This window comes from Aphidius gifuensis, linkage group LG3, assembly GCF_014905175.1.
Source record: "Aphidius gifuensis isolate YNYX2018 linkage group LG3, ASM1490517v1, whole genome shotgun sequence".
NCBI classification, from domain to species: domain Eukaryota; kingdom Metazoa; phylum Arthropoda; class Insecta; order Hymenoptera; family Braconidae; genus Aphidius; species Aphidius gifuensis.
This window is the reverse complement of record NC_057790.1, coordinates 8,307,693-8,320,812: the sequence shown is the minus strand read 5'-3', so window position 1 is coordinate 8,320,812 and position 13,120 is coordinate 8,307,693. Positions and strand designations below refer to the sequence as shown.

At 30.1% G+C, this 13,120-nt stretch overlaps 2 protein-coding genes across 2 annotated transcripts; one reads left to right on the top strand and one right to left on the bottom strand.

The window, feature by feature from the left end:
- Positions 1–2,899: 2,899 nt before the first annotated feature.
- LOC122850838 (bromodomain-containing protein DDB_G0270170-like) lies at positions 2,900–6,860 on the top strand. The gene is made up of 4 exons (XM_044149900.1): positions 2,900–2,920; positions 5,586–6,263; positions 6,384–6,615; positions 6,700–6,860. The coding sequence occupies exons 1-4, from the start codon at positions 2,900–2,902 to the stop codon at positions 6,858–6,860; spliced, it is 1,092 nt and encodes a 363-aa protein (XP_044005835.1).
- A 644-nt stretch (positions 6,861–7,504) lies between these two features.
- On the bottom strand, positions 7,505–13,118 carry LOC122850837. Its single transcript, XM_044149898.1, has 7 exons — positions 13,091–13,118; positions 11,403–11,705; positions 11,080–11,342; positions 8,701–8,759; positions 8,471–8,608; positions 8,246–8,404; positions 7,505–8,138 (listed from the first exon to the last, which is right to left on the bottom strand). The coding sequence occupies exons 1-7, from the start codon at positions 13,116–13,118 to the stop codon at positions 7,505–7,507; spliced, it is 1,584 nt and encodes a 527-aa protein (XP_044005833.1).
- Positions 13,119–13,120: the final 2 nt, after the last annotated feature.

Here is a 13,120-nt window from a genome sequence, read left to right as displayed (position 1 = left end):
CGAAGAGGAAGAACTATATTTCCATAGTTTGGAATCGGAAACTGACCCAGCTGCCAATGATATCTCAACGTTCCTCGAGAATTTGCCGCCTCTGAAGGACAACAGTCACTCCTGTCATAGCCTCATCTGCAATCATACTAGGATATGGCCAATTGAACGAATCTTCGAAGAATTGTCACTTTACATACAAACCATGTGGTCTGTTACCAATATCATTCACATGGATAAAAAGCGCTGTCCGATGGAATTATCGAACAGAGCTAAAAGTAGACAAGAATATGTCGAAACACAATGCTTGTTTAGAAAAAACCCATGCTTGTGTCTGAGAAAACTCTTAAAGGACAAAAGCTCCAGTCAAATTCCCACTAAAGAGGTTATGGTTCCTTTTTGGCGGGTTATTATGACACAAACAGGGGTCACATCCCCTGGTTTGGTAATAGAAACACATTTTGATCATTGTAATATAACAAATATTAAACTATTTCTTAATTTTCAAATTTTCCCCTATGGAAATTTGAATCTTGATATTGAAAAAAATCAATTTTCTTTATTATACATATGTATGCTAATTTTGCAGAGTCTTACTACGGCTCAAAGATATATTTAATGTCAAAAAATACTTTTATTGAAAAATCTCCATTAATTGTTATAGATTGTAGTAAACAAAATGAGTTTTTAAAGACTGGTGCTGTAGATGTATGTTTAGAATTTGAATCAAAAGAAAACTTCTCTCAAGGAACATCAGCATATTGCTTAATTTTACATGATAAAATAATTGAATATAGACCAATAAGTGGAATAGTCCATAATTTAACATAAGTTAATTGTAATAAATGGTTTTAATTAAATAAAAAAACAATTGAAACTAATTTGGATTCAGTGTATTTATTTATTCACATTTCCTCATCATCATCGAAATCATGTAAATTAAATATACTACCATCTTATATTACATCTTGATTATTTTCACCATCGAGAACCATGGTTAGTCGTCCTTTCTTGACAGCATTTTCTTGCTCTTGGAATTCTTTATCATCTTGATTGAAGTGCCTGGTGACTTTCGCCCGATCACAGTCTCCTAAGTAATAGCGCGGTCATTCCATAAAGTTCTTGCCAAACGCGTACTGAAACTGGTCGACATAGATAATCGTCAAAAAGCTTTTCGTCAGGTTGATGTGTGCGCAGAAAATATATTCGTCACCAATCTGGTTCTTCGCCATCATCGTAAATACTTCAAGTCAGCATTCATGGCTTCAATGGATATGACTGTTACCCATCAAACGCTTGAAGATACCATGATCAACATGGGTTTCCCGAAGAACGTCGTCGGATATGTTATGTATACCTATCAAAATAGTAGAACTAGGCTCTGCTGTGACGGATGGGAATCGGAACCTTCGCACCCAACTTGTGGTGTAAAACAGGGCGATCATCTATCACCAATTTTGTTTATATTGGTGATTCAGAGAATGCTGGATGCAATGCCGAAAAACGTTGTTGTGAAAGTCAGTCATTTAATACTAAACGCTGATGATTTAGTATTTTTTGCGACTACCTCCGATGGTCTTTAGGCATTGATCGACTCTGCAATCCTATTCTTATTCGACTGTGGACTTTACATCAATGCTAACAAATGTTTTACCATCGCAATCAATGGTCTGGCTAAGCAGAAGAAAACTACAGTGAACAAAATACGTTGTTCACTTGCCAAGGACCGAATTTACCTGCCCTTCAAAGATCCGTCATTTGGAAGTATTTAGGCGTTTATTTCACAGCTGAAAGCTGTACAGTTAAAGAACCCCTAAAACCACTCGGGGAGAACATAGCCAAACTTACGAAAGCCTCTCTGAAGCCAAAACAACGATTATTCGCGTTAAGAAATGTTGTGTTACCCAGTATTTACCATCAGTTTACACTGGGAAAAACTAGTATCGGTATCTTTAGAAAAGCCGACAAACTCTCTAGAGAGGCTGTCAGAAAATGGCCTAATTTACCCCACGACGTTGTAACACCTTATTTTCACACAGACGCCACGGACGGCGGCTTCGGTATACCATTCTTAAGATGGAATATGCCCCTCAACCGTCTTGTTCGTTTGAAAAACTTAGACCTTAACAACTCGGTCGATTCATCTCTAGCCACGGACTTCTTAGAAAATGAAATTAAATTATGTCTGCGTAGATTAGAAGTCGACGGGCAAAGTATGGACTCAGTCAACAAGATATCTAGGAGATGGGCGACTCTGTTGCACTCTTCCCATGATGGTCTTGCGCTGAAATAGTCTAACGTCGTACCACAACAGCATAAACGGGTAACGGAAGGAACGAAACTAGTTTCAGGTCACGACTATATGATCAAACTTAGAATCAATGCTCTACTACTCGAGGTCGCACTGCTGATAGACGATGCAGAGCTAGCTGTCCAGCTTCTGAAACGTTGAACCACGTCATTCAGCAGTGCTATAGAACACACGGAGCACGGATTTTAAGACATAACGCGGTAGTAAATTATCTAGCCCGTAATTTGAAAAATGAATGGACTGTCTTTGATGAGTTTAAATTTGAAAGGTCAACTGGAGTACTGAAACCTGCTCTGCTTGCAGTGGAAGGTGAAAGTGCAAAAGTTGTTGACACTAGTATTCCTAACGAGCAAGCGGACTTAGGTAAAGCTTGCAAAGATAAAGTCGTCAAATACAAAGTACTAGAAAACGTTATAAAACAACAACATAGAGTCAAAAATGTCACGTTCACGGCAGCGATCATATCTAGTAGAGGAATCTGGTGCAAACGATCATTTAACGAACTCGTCGACTTGAAACTCATTAAGAAAAAGGGAAATTAAAATCTTGTCCACCCAGGTATTGATAGGTGGCCTCACTGCCTTTAATGCTTTTAATAGAATGACTTCAACCCAACAGCGCGTACGTTATATAGAATTAAAAGAAGCGGAATAGGTTAAAAACGGGATTTTCGAATTTACTTTTGGATGCTGCCTGCCCTAACATCATCAGGCATAATATTAATGCGGATAGGTGTTTTTAGTGAGTATGAACTACCAGTTCTTGGTGTGCAGTAGCATTTTCATCTTCGACCAAGTTAAAAAAAAAAAAATATAGCCAAATGCCTCGTCATCTAATTAGTGATGCGCATGAATGGATTAACGAGATTCCCTCTGTCGCTATCTACTCTCTAGCAAAACCACTGCCAAGGCTTGGAAAAATTAGCCGGGAAAGAAAACCCTGTTGAGCTTGACTACAGTCTGGCACTGTAAGGAGACATGAGCGGTGTAACATAAGTAGGAGATAGTAATATCGTCAGTGAAATACCACTACTTGCATCGTTTCTTTACTTACTTGGTTAAGTAGAACGCATGCGTTGTGAACTAATCATTCCAACTGTCATGGTGGCGAGAGCCAAGCGTGTAAGAGTGAAATGAAAAATTAATTAGAAAAAATTTATTTTTTTAAATTTTTTTTAATTATTAAATTATACTTCCGCATGATCCGATTCAAGGACACTGCCACGTGGGGAGTTTGACTGGGGCGGTACATCTGTCGAAGAATAACGCAGCACCCGTATTCACAGGGCAAATTTTTTCCCATTAGGGCTTTTTTTTTTGCCACTGATGGCACTTGTCAAATGTTTTTTATATAGATTTCACATACAAAAGCCTCACAAGTGCCGCCATCGGAAAAAAGCCCTAATGAGAACATCCTCTGAATACGGGTGCAGGTGTCCTAAGGCCAGCGAGGACAGAAACCTCGCGTAGAGCAACAAGGCAAAAGCTGGCTTGATCTCGATGTTCAGTATGCATAGAGACTGCGAAAGCCCGGCCTATCGATCCTTTTTGCTTAAAAAATTTTTAGCAAGAGGTGTCAGAAAAGTTACCACAGGGATAACTGACTTGTGGTGGCCAAGCGTTCATAGCGACGTTGCTTTTTGACCCTTCGATATCGGCTCTTAATTCCTATTATTGCAAAGCAAAATTCGCCAAGCGTCGGATCGTTCACCTCCCAGCAGTGAGCGTGAGCTGGGTTTAGACCGTCGTGAGACAGGTTAGTTTTATCCTACTGATGGCTCGTTGTTGCGATAGTAATCCTGCTCCGTACGAGAGAAACCGCAGGTTCAGACATTTGGTTCACACACTTGAACAAGCGGCCGATGGTGCGAAGCTACCATCCGTGGGATTATGCCTGAACGCCTATAAGGCCGTATCCTTTCTAGTAACAGGTGGCAACGATATTTCTAGGAGTCTTGTGAGTCAATTGGCTCAAAACAATGTGATACTACTAGGTAATAAATTTACGAATTTGTTATCGCACGAGCCCCGTTTGCCGTATGATGCTAATTGGTTGAATTCAATATCGGGATTTCACCGTATATTGGCCAGGTATCTAACGGTTGATCATGGGTATATTCAAGTTTGATACCGAGACTCGGAATCGTCTGTAGACGACTTAGTTACCTAGTATTTATTCAATTCTATAAACATTTAGGAAAAGATGGAGCTAAGGAATTAATGTAGCCAAAAAAGTTATGTGGTAAGCAACATCAATTCCTTAGCTTCATCTTTTCCTTAGTTACTGCTTTTCCTTGGTATTTATTTGTTTATTTATTTATTTGAAAATAAAATACATCTATGGATCTCACAAGACACATTTTGTGAATTTACAAAAAATGTTCAATAAAATCTACAAATATTACAAACTTTGATCCATATGTAATGTAAGGTATATATATAATGTAATGTTTGATTCATGCCACCCTGGTGAAAATAATCTGGCAGATTAAATGTCAATAAAATAAATCGATTCTTATTTTACAAAAATCAGTTAAAAAAATATATGGTTTTTAAAAATGAAATCGAAATAGATTAGCTGTATGTAGAAGAAAATCAATAGAAATACACCTCAATTGTGTAATCATTTTTCCAAACCTCACATAAAATAGATTGCCTCTAAGCAAAAGGAAATCTGAAGGAATGCATCTGACTTTAACTTACAGCTTTTTTTTCAATTTCATTCATTACAAGCTAGCGCGGAATAGATTAAGAAAAATTAGAAGAGACTTATCACCTGTGTTCAGAGGAAAATTTGAGGACGTGCACCTATCCTCGACATACCCCAAAATTGATTAGGTAATATATGTATTTTCATAATTGAAAAGATTATATAAAGAATTTGTTCTTTTATTTTTTTGTAAAATAAAGCATAACTAAGTAACTATTAAAACTATATCGTAAAAATCGATAATAACATGTAAATTACAATAAATATTATAAGTTGAAAAATATGGAGACAGGTGCGCGTAGCAAATAATGTAAAAAAAATAAAGAATTAATAAACAATAAATTATATACATACGTAGTACTTCATTTTTAGATGAACTTGATTCGCTAAATAAAAAATATCAAAATAAACAATAATTAAAAATTAATTTATTAGTTAATTTTAGAAAAGCACGATAATGTTTAATCTACGGTTGTTGGAGGATGGCATATTTTTATATCATCAACCAACCCGCAGTTATATATATAATTCGGTACCATTTTCAATAATAATATCATTTATTTATGATGGTTTTTAGAGTTCAAATGGAGCATATGTTAATAAAAATAGAATTGATCCAAAGATCAATTTTGCATTAAATATATCTGATATTGTTAGTATTGGCTGTTGTGATATTACAAGTAAAGAAGATTTTACTTATGAAATAACAACACTTGTATTGTTGAAAGCATCAAAAAAAAGAACCACAATCAATACTGATAGTGAAGTACCAGCCAAAGTTATTAAAATTGTTGATGATAAAAATGAAAATATTAAAGCTAAAAAATCAACAGCAGATTTATTACCTCATTTAATAAATTCTACAAATGACAATCAAGAACTTGAAGAAAATAAAAATAAAAAAAAAGAATTTCCAAATCAAATTACCATAAAATCAACAGCAAACAATACAGCTGATCCATCGAGTCAAAATAATAATACTTCCTGTTCAACATACAAAAGTGAAATTCTAAATAAAAGTCAAATAAAAGAAGAAGTTAATGAACAACATATTAACGATTTAAATGAATTAATCAATGATGATATATTAGATGACATAAGTGAAGTATTAAATAACGATCTATTTAAAGATTTAGATGAAGAAATTGATCAAGCAACTAAATCAATGATTATTGAAGAGGAGAAAAAATCAACAGATGAAAAAGAAAACAATAAATCAAGTGACAAATCAGCTAAAAAACTTGATGATAAAAAGGTCAAAAAAAACGATAGAAGAAATGATAAAGAAAAAAGTAAAAGTATTTACGAATCAAAAAGTAAAAAAAGTAATGATCGTAGTTCAAGTAGTGTTAAAAAATCAATTGATTTAAATGAGACAAAAATATCGAATCAAGTTCATTTATCTAGTATTGGAAAAAATAAAAATTTATCAAAACAAAATAACACATCTTTCAGTTCAATAAAAAATACCAGTATAGACAAGGCATCATCATCAGTCAGCAAGTCTAAAAATGTCAAAAAAATTCAACAAATTGAAGCACCATTTTGTCCAAAAAGTGGACGACAAAGTGTCTCTTTATCAGTTACAGCTTATAATAATACATCAAGTAAAAATAAATTATCGTCATTAAAAAAAATACCACCAACACCAAAATTTCAATCAAAAGCAAGAAAAGAAATTATAAAAAAAGTAAAAACAAGGTTACAAAGACGTTCAACTAACAAAAAAAAAGGTTCAATTAAAAATCCTCAAGCAATTATAACTGGTATGCCAAGTGGTAAAGCAAAATCTTCACCATTAACAGAAGAACAACAACAAGAAAGATTGAAGAAGCTAAAAAAAATTAAATAATAATAATGATAATTCAATGGAAAAACGTTTGGTTTTACACGGAGTGTCACCCCCCCCCCCTGCGATAAGCTAGGTGCAAGCTCAATAAGAAGGGCAAGTAAAATGTGCACGTGATTCGCTTATGTAAGGTCGGTTATGCCAACAAGAAGGTATAACTATTTAAGGTATTAAAATCTGAATAAATGTATTTTGTTATTTTCATTAAAAAGAAAACAACCGATAAATTTTTTTATAATGATGTAAAAAAGATAAAATTTTCTTATTTCATGTATTTATAAGATCACCTCATATCAATACCAATTGTAATATGATCCTTATAAAAAAAATTAAATTTGATATTGTTTATTTTCATTTATACTTGAATGATAATATAAAAATGAAAAATATATTTACTAATTCTAAATTCTACATATTTGGAAATAAAAAAAAATAATTAGTTATTGCAAAATTAATGTTAGAAATATTATTTATTGATAATAAAAAAAAAAAAAAATACTACTTAAACACTTGTTTTTATGAAGCTTACAAAAATATTCATTGAAAAATGTGAAATGAAAACATCTGCATTACAAATATGTAATTGTTTTAGCAATTAGAAAAAAAAATTAAGTTAAATTTTTTTAAATTAGTTTACCATGAATATTTCAACAAATAACACAACGTGATTCTTCTGTATCATCTTCTTCTGCTTTTATTAATATTTCTTCATAGAATTTTTCCATGTTTATCAATAAATCAGAATAGTCTTGTTTTTCAGCATTTTGATTGTCAGTTAGCCAGTGCTTGGTATTATTGCAAATTTGAATGATATCATTGATGTAATCATCATTAAGTTCCAATTCACATTTTCTAATTTTTTCTTCCATTGAATTGATGTATTTAAAGACTTGAAAACGTGCACCCTCACGCTCAAATCGAGCACACTCACGTTTAAATCTTTCTGATTCCATCTCATAATTTGATTTTGCTTCGTTTTCATCTTGAGTGTTATTGAGTGGAGGTTCGTCTTCATCTTCTTTAACCTCATCAACTTTTGTCGACTGATAACGATTATTATTATTTTTTCTTGACCATCGATGATAATTTTCAATATCCCACATACCAGATGTATTCAGTAGTTGTTGGCTCTTTCTCAATTGTAAATTATATCCACAAGAACTTTTTCTTTTGTTAGAAATGGATGTCGAAATTCTTTTGAAGTCACGAATGATATCATTTTTAGTGCAAGTCCTGTTGGTTACTTTTATTTCTTTACTTTCGTTGAATGAGTTTTCAGTCCTGAAATAAAATAAAGAAGAAAGAAAAATATATAATATAAATTTAAAGTTTAACAATAAATTCATTATTAGATTGTTGTTGGCTTTTTATAAATAAATACAACATACTCAAGTTCATCTTTTTCTAATTTGTTGGCTGATAACGGACTTATCTCATCATCACTTCCAGCAATTGAACTGCAAGCAAGAGGTTGCATCAATTCATTTTTACTTAGCATTTTTATGCTTGATGATTCATCATCAGCATCAATTGAACTGACTTCAGTACTAAAAAAAAAAAAAGCAACATTTTAAAGTGAAATTATTTTAATTAATGTTTTGCAATTCTCTTACTGTGATTTTTGTTGTGGATTTGAAAACAAATTTCCAGCAGTGCCATAAAAATTGACAATTGAATTATCATCATCATCATCTGAATCAATGATACGAATTCTTTTGTAACTCCTCTTTGAGCCAGAAGAATTTGAAACACTGAAAAAAAATAAAATGATATATTTTATTTAAATAATAAAATAATAGTATCTATTAGTTCATTTATATATATATATTTATCAGTAGCATACATGGATTTTTCAGTAACATTATCTTCATCAGCTGATGCCTTTGAACTGCTGAAAGATTGCTTATTGGAAATATTTTCATTGTGTAGTAATAAATTTAAGTTTTCTCTTGAATTTTCAAGAATTTTGTCAAAACGAGGGATCGATTTTCCGATGTTATTTTCATTCATAATAGGAAACTTGAATCTTCTACTGCGATTTTTTAAATACTCACGAATACCAGCAATTAAATTATTTCTTTTTGCACCTAACTCTAACCCAATACCGAATGTAAAAGTTTCTTCATCAATTGTCGTCAAGTATTTGCAATGATCACAATTTTCTAAATGATGAATTAGTTTTTTCATATTACTATCTTTTGACTGTAAACTTATTTGATTTTTGTAACTTTGAATATTGTAATTTTTAATAGGTTCTTGCAAAGATAGTAAACCAAGTTTTATTATTTTATCATCAATTATTGTTTTTTTAATATTTTTTTTAAACAAAATTTCAATCAATCTTTTTGGATTTTTTTTGAATTCATCAACATTTAAAAAATATATTATTTCAATTGCTTGACAACATATTGCTTTGTCAAGTATTTCTCTTTCTTCAACCATTGATTGATTTTTCTTTTTTTTTGAAGGAACAGGCATTGTGTTGTGATTTTAAATAATTTAATTATTTTAATAGTAATAATCTTTTTTTTTTTTTTTTCAATTTTTCTACACAATGATAACTTTTTGATGATTGAATTCCACTCTATAAAAAAAAAATATTTAAATAAGGATCAATATTATTTTTCATTAAATAAGATAATTACAAAAACTAAAAATAAAATATAAAATGTAATATTATCAATTTTCATTATCAAAGTATTTTAAAAGTTATTCCAATTCATCCAGTAATAAATACACTCATGTAAACACACTAACAAGGACAAGAGACATTTAAGCGTCTAACGGTTTTTTAGAGAATAAAAAAAAAAAAAAAAAAAGGTAAACAATAGATAAACAAGAAATGTTGAAAATCAGTAGCAGGAATGATTATATTATGACTTTACTATTAATTGTTAAATGTATGTACTATTTTTATTGATTAAAAAATGCTGAAACATATTAACGCACGTTAATTATAATTTTTAATAAAAAATTCAATTTATAAAACGCGTTTGATCTACTCTCACAACGTGTTGATGTTTTTTACGTAATAAAAAAACCAAAAAAGATTAAATATTTGCTATTAAAAATACTTGACATACACAATGATAATAATTGATAATACTATTTAATGACAAATTTATGATATACTAAAGTAATGAATATGAAAAAAATACACACTAAAAGTGAACAAATAAAATCTGTTTACCTGCTTATTCCGCGTTTTTTACAGTAAATGTAAAATAGTTTTTTTTTTAATTACATTAGTTTGTATATAGATTAAATATAAATATTTAAAGACATTAATTAATAACTTGGAAATATTATTTATCTGTTTTTTTTTGTTGTATTTTTAGAAACCGAGAAAAAAAAATTTCACAACTGATCTGCAAGTCTCTAAGCAGACAGCAGCAGCAGACTCACTGTGTGTATATACATACAAGACGCGTCGACCTGCGTCGACGATGATGATGACCAATGCCGACCGCACGGGGAGAAAAGCTGGACCCCTGGCGGAGGCAGGAATAAAGTATAGTTCTGAAGATGTACTAATATTGCCATTGGGCCCATTGGATTTCAGGTTACTTGATTGAAAGCGTCATCTGTGAGCAAATGTACGTAAGTGATTTAAAATAGAAAATATACTGGCGTCAACTCTGTTATTATTATTTGTTATTGTTGTCAGTCGACCAGATAACCGGGATAACAGAGTTGACGCCAATGCTCGGCCATTTTCTATTTTAAAAATTACATTTGTCTATTTGCTCACAGATGACGCTTTCTGATCCAACAGATGGCGTTTATCTGGAGCTCCAGTAGAAGATTTTTGTGAAAGAAAGCAGCTAATGCAACCTCTCTAAAATAAATTTGTTAATATGTTTCTTGTTTTTAAATAATGTAAAAAGACAAAAATTAATCTTATTGCATTTCAATTTATTATACTTTTTTCCAACATAATTTTTATATTTAAATTTTAAATTTTATAATATATATGTATATTATTAAATTTTTTGCATAGTGGTTTTTATCCACCCGACATATTTATGAATTCTAGTATAAATAGTAGGCTTAAGAGGATCAATAGAAATAATAGAAACGATCCCAACAGTTACATAACTATCATAACTATTGTTCTCCATGATGGGGCTACCACCGTGGCCCTAAAAAAGAAAAAAGGAAATAAAGCATATTATTGTTGTTTATTTTTTTAAACAGTGTATTATTATTTATATATGATTACTGATTTAAGCGGAGTTGTTATGGCTTTTAGACAATGCTGGTCGATGTATTCTTCACAATCTCCAGGTTTTGTTAAATCAACCCAAACGAATTGAAGACGTGGGTTGATACTAGTCGAATTTTCAACAGTATATGAATTTTTACCCCATCCAGTTATATAATGACCGGTATTGTGAGCGTATGTAAACATCTTATAATCGTAAGGTGACGAAACTGTCCATCGATAAAGATTAAAAATCAATGGTCTCGTCAATCGAAGAATAGCTACAAATATAAAATAGTTATTTAAAATTATAATTAATATAAATAAAAAATTAATTTTACCAATATCATGACGTTGATGCTGCAAATCAAATTTTTTATGAAGTATAACATATTCAACATCATTGATACTGGAATCTAAATCTAATTTCTCAAGATTGTCGGTTCCACTTAATACTTTAAGATTTGCATAAAGTACATTTTCTTTATCATGCGACAAACAACTTGCGGCAGTTAAAATAAAAAAATTTGAAAGAACTGCACCTCCACATATATGATAGTTTTTATATTGTATCGATACTTGATATGGATGATCTTGAATTCTTGCCCTGATAAAATTTTTCTCTTGGAAATTCCCGTTTGTAACTAAAATCAAAATTAATGCATTTATTACAAAATAAATAAAAAAATTCATTAAAATTATTATTAAACAATTGTTTTATAATTTTTAATTTCATAAAAGTAAATTGTATAGAATATATATATATATATATATATATTATATATATATTTACCAGAAATTAAAATGTTCAAAGATATTATGTATAATATCGTGATCCACATATTTATGTTTCAGTATGAACTCGATGCAAATTTAAAATGATTGTGATCGATTTACCTTGATTTAGTGTTTTTATATAGGTATGGTCTATTTACTTGTGTTATATACATTGATACATATGTATATTCATCAAACTTCATCTCGTAATGTTTGCTTAGTTCATTTATGAATTTTTTCGTGATTTTTTGTTATTGTGATAATTATACAAATATTTAAATCATATTTTTGTGATAAAAATTATTATATTTTGAAAATAGATTAGCAAAAGAATAGATACTCTTGACACGTGTCTTCTATGTTAAATTGCTGAGGTAAACAATCGTTAAAAAAAAATAAAAAATATACATTGAAAATAATGAAACGTAGTTTTTAAATTTATAAAATATGAATTTTTGTGTGATATTGATAAGCTTTTGCATTCAAGAAACGATAGAAAAGGCAAACTTACAGTCAGAAAAATGTAAAATTCACAACTTTTGATACCTTAAATGTAAAAACTGAATTTTATTTGTTGTTAATGTACGATATTACTATAATTTATTACAGTTATAATTGTTGAAAAAATTAAATATGTATAAAAAAAATAATAATCGATGAGCCATAAATATTCGGTTTATGTTTACATCATAAATTCTACATATTTGGTTCGACACAATGTAATTCTCACATTCAATGTTATTGACATTATAATAATTATCAAGCAAATATTTTTAAAAATCATATTTTCGAGATAAAAGCTATCATATTTTGAAAAAACAAAAAAAAAAAAAAAATACATGTATATTATACTCTTGACACGTGTCTTTTATTGAGTTTTCACGATAAGCAAGTTTTTGTTTGTTTTATTTTTATTTTTTTTCTTGAAACGATTATTTAAAAAATTTATTTTTCGTCATAAATTCTTAATATTAGTCAACAGTGTTGATTTGCAACGCAATTTAATTATCACATTCTGTTATTGAAAATAGAATAATTCTTCAGCAAATGTTTTTAAAATATTTATTGTCAAATAATTGTAGGTTCTTGGAATTTTCAATATTAAAAAAATACAATAATTGTAGTTACGATTATTGATTAACTTTTTTGTTATTTTATATGTTTATATAATATGGTATTGATATTATTAATTTTAATTTTTTTATTGGTAATGTAAAATTGTCAACAATATATATTTTTATTTATAAATTGCCGGTAGTTTTATTCGATTCAACTGCCATCT

Excerpts from the sequence above, each read along its gene's own strand:
- LOC122850837 (XM_044149898.1), bottom strand. The coding sequence starts at position 13,118 with ATGGCAGTTGAATCGAATAAAACTACCG. Across the intron at positions 11,706-13,090 it reads TGAATCGAATAAAACTACCG|TTACAAACGGGAATTTCCAA; the intron begins GCAATTTATAAA and ends TTTTGATTTTAG. Across the intron at positions 8,139-8,245 it reads TTAGAAAAAGATGAACTTGA|GACTGAAAACTCATTCAACG; the intron begins GTATGTTGTATT and ends ATTTTATTTCAG.
- LOC122850838 (XM_044149900.1), top strand. The coding sequence starts at position 2,900 with ATGACTTCAACCCAACAGCGC. Across the intron at positions 2,921-5,585 it reads TGACTTCAACCCAACAGCGC|AGTTCAAATGGAGCATATGT; the intron begins GTACGTTATATA and ends GATGGTTTTTAG. Across the intron at positions 6,264-6,383 it reads AAAAACTTGATGATAAAAAG|ACAAAAATATCGAATCAAGT; the intron begins GTCAAAAAAAAC and ends GATTTAAATGAG.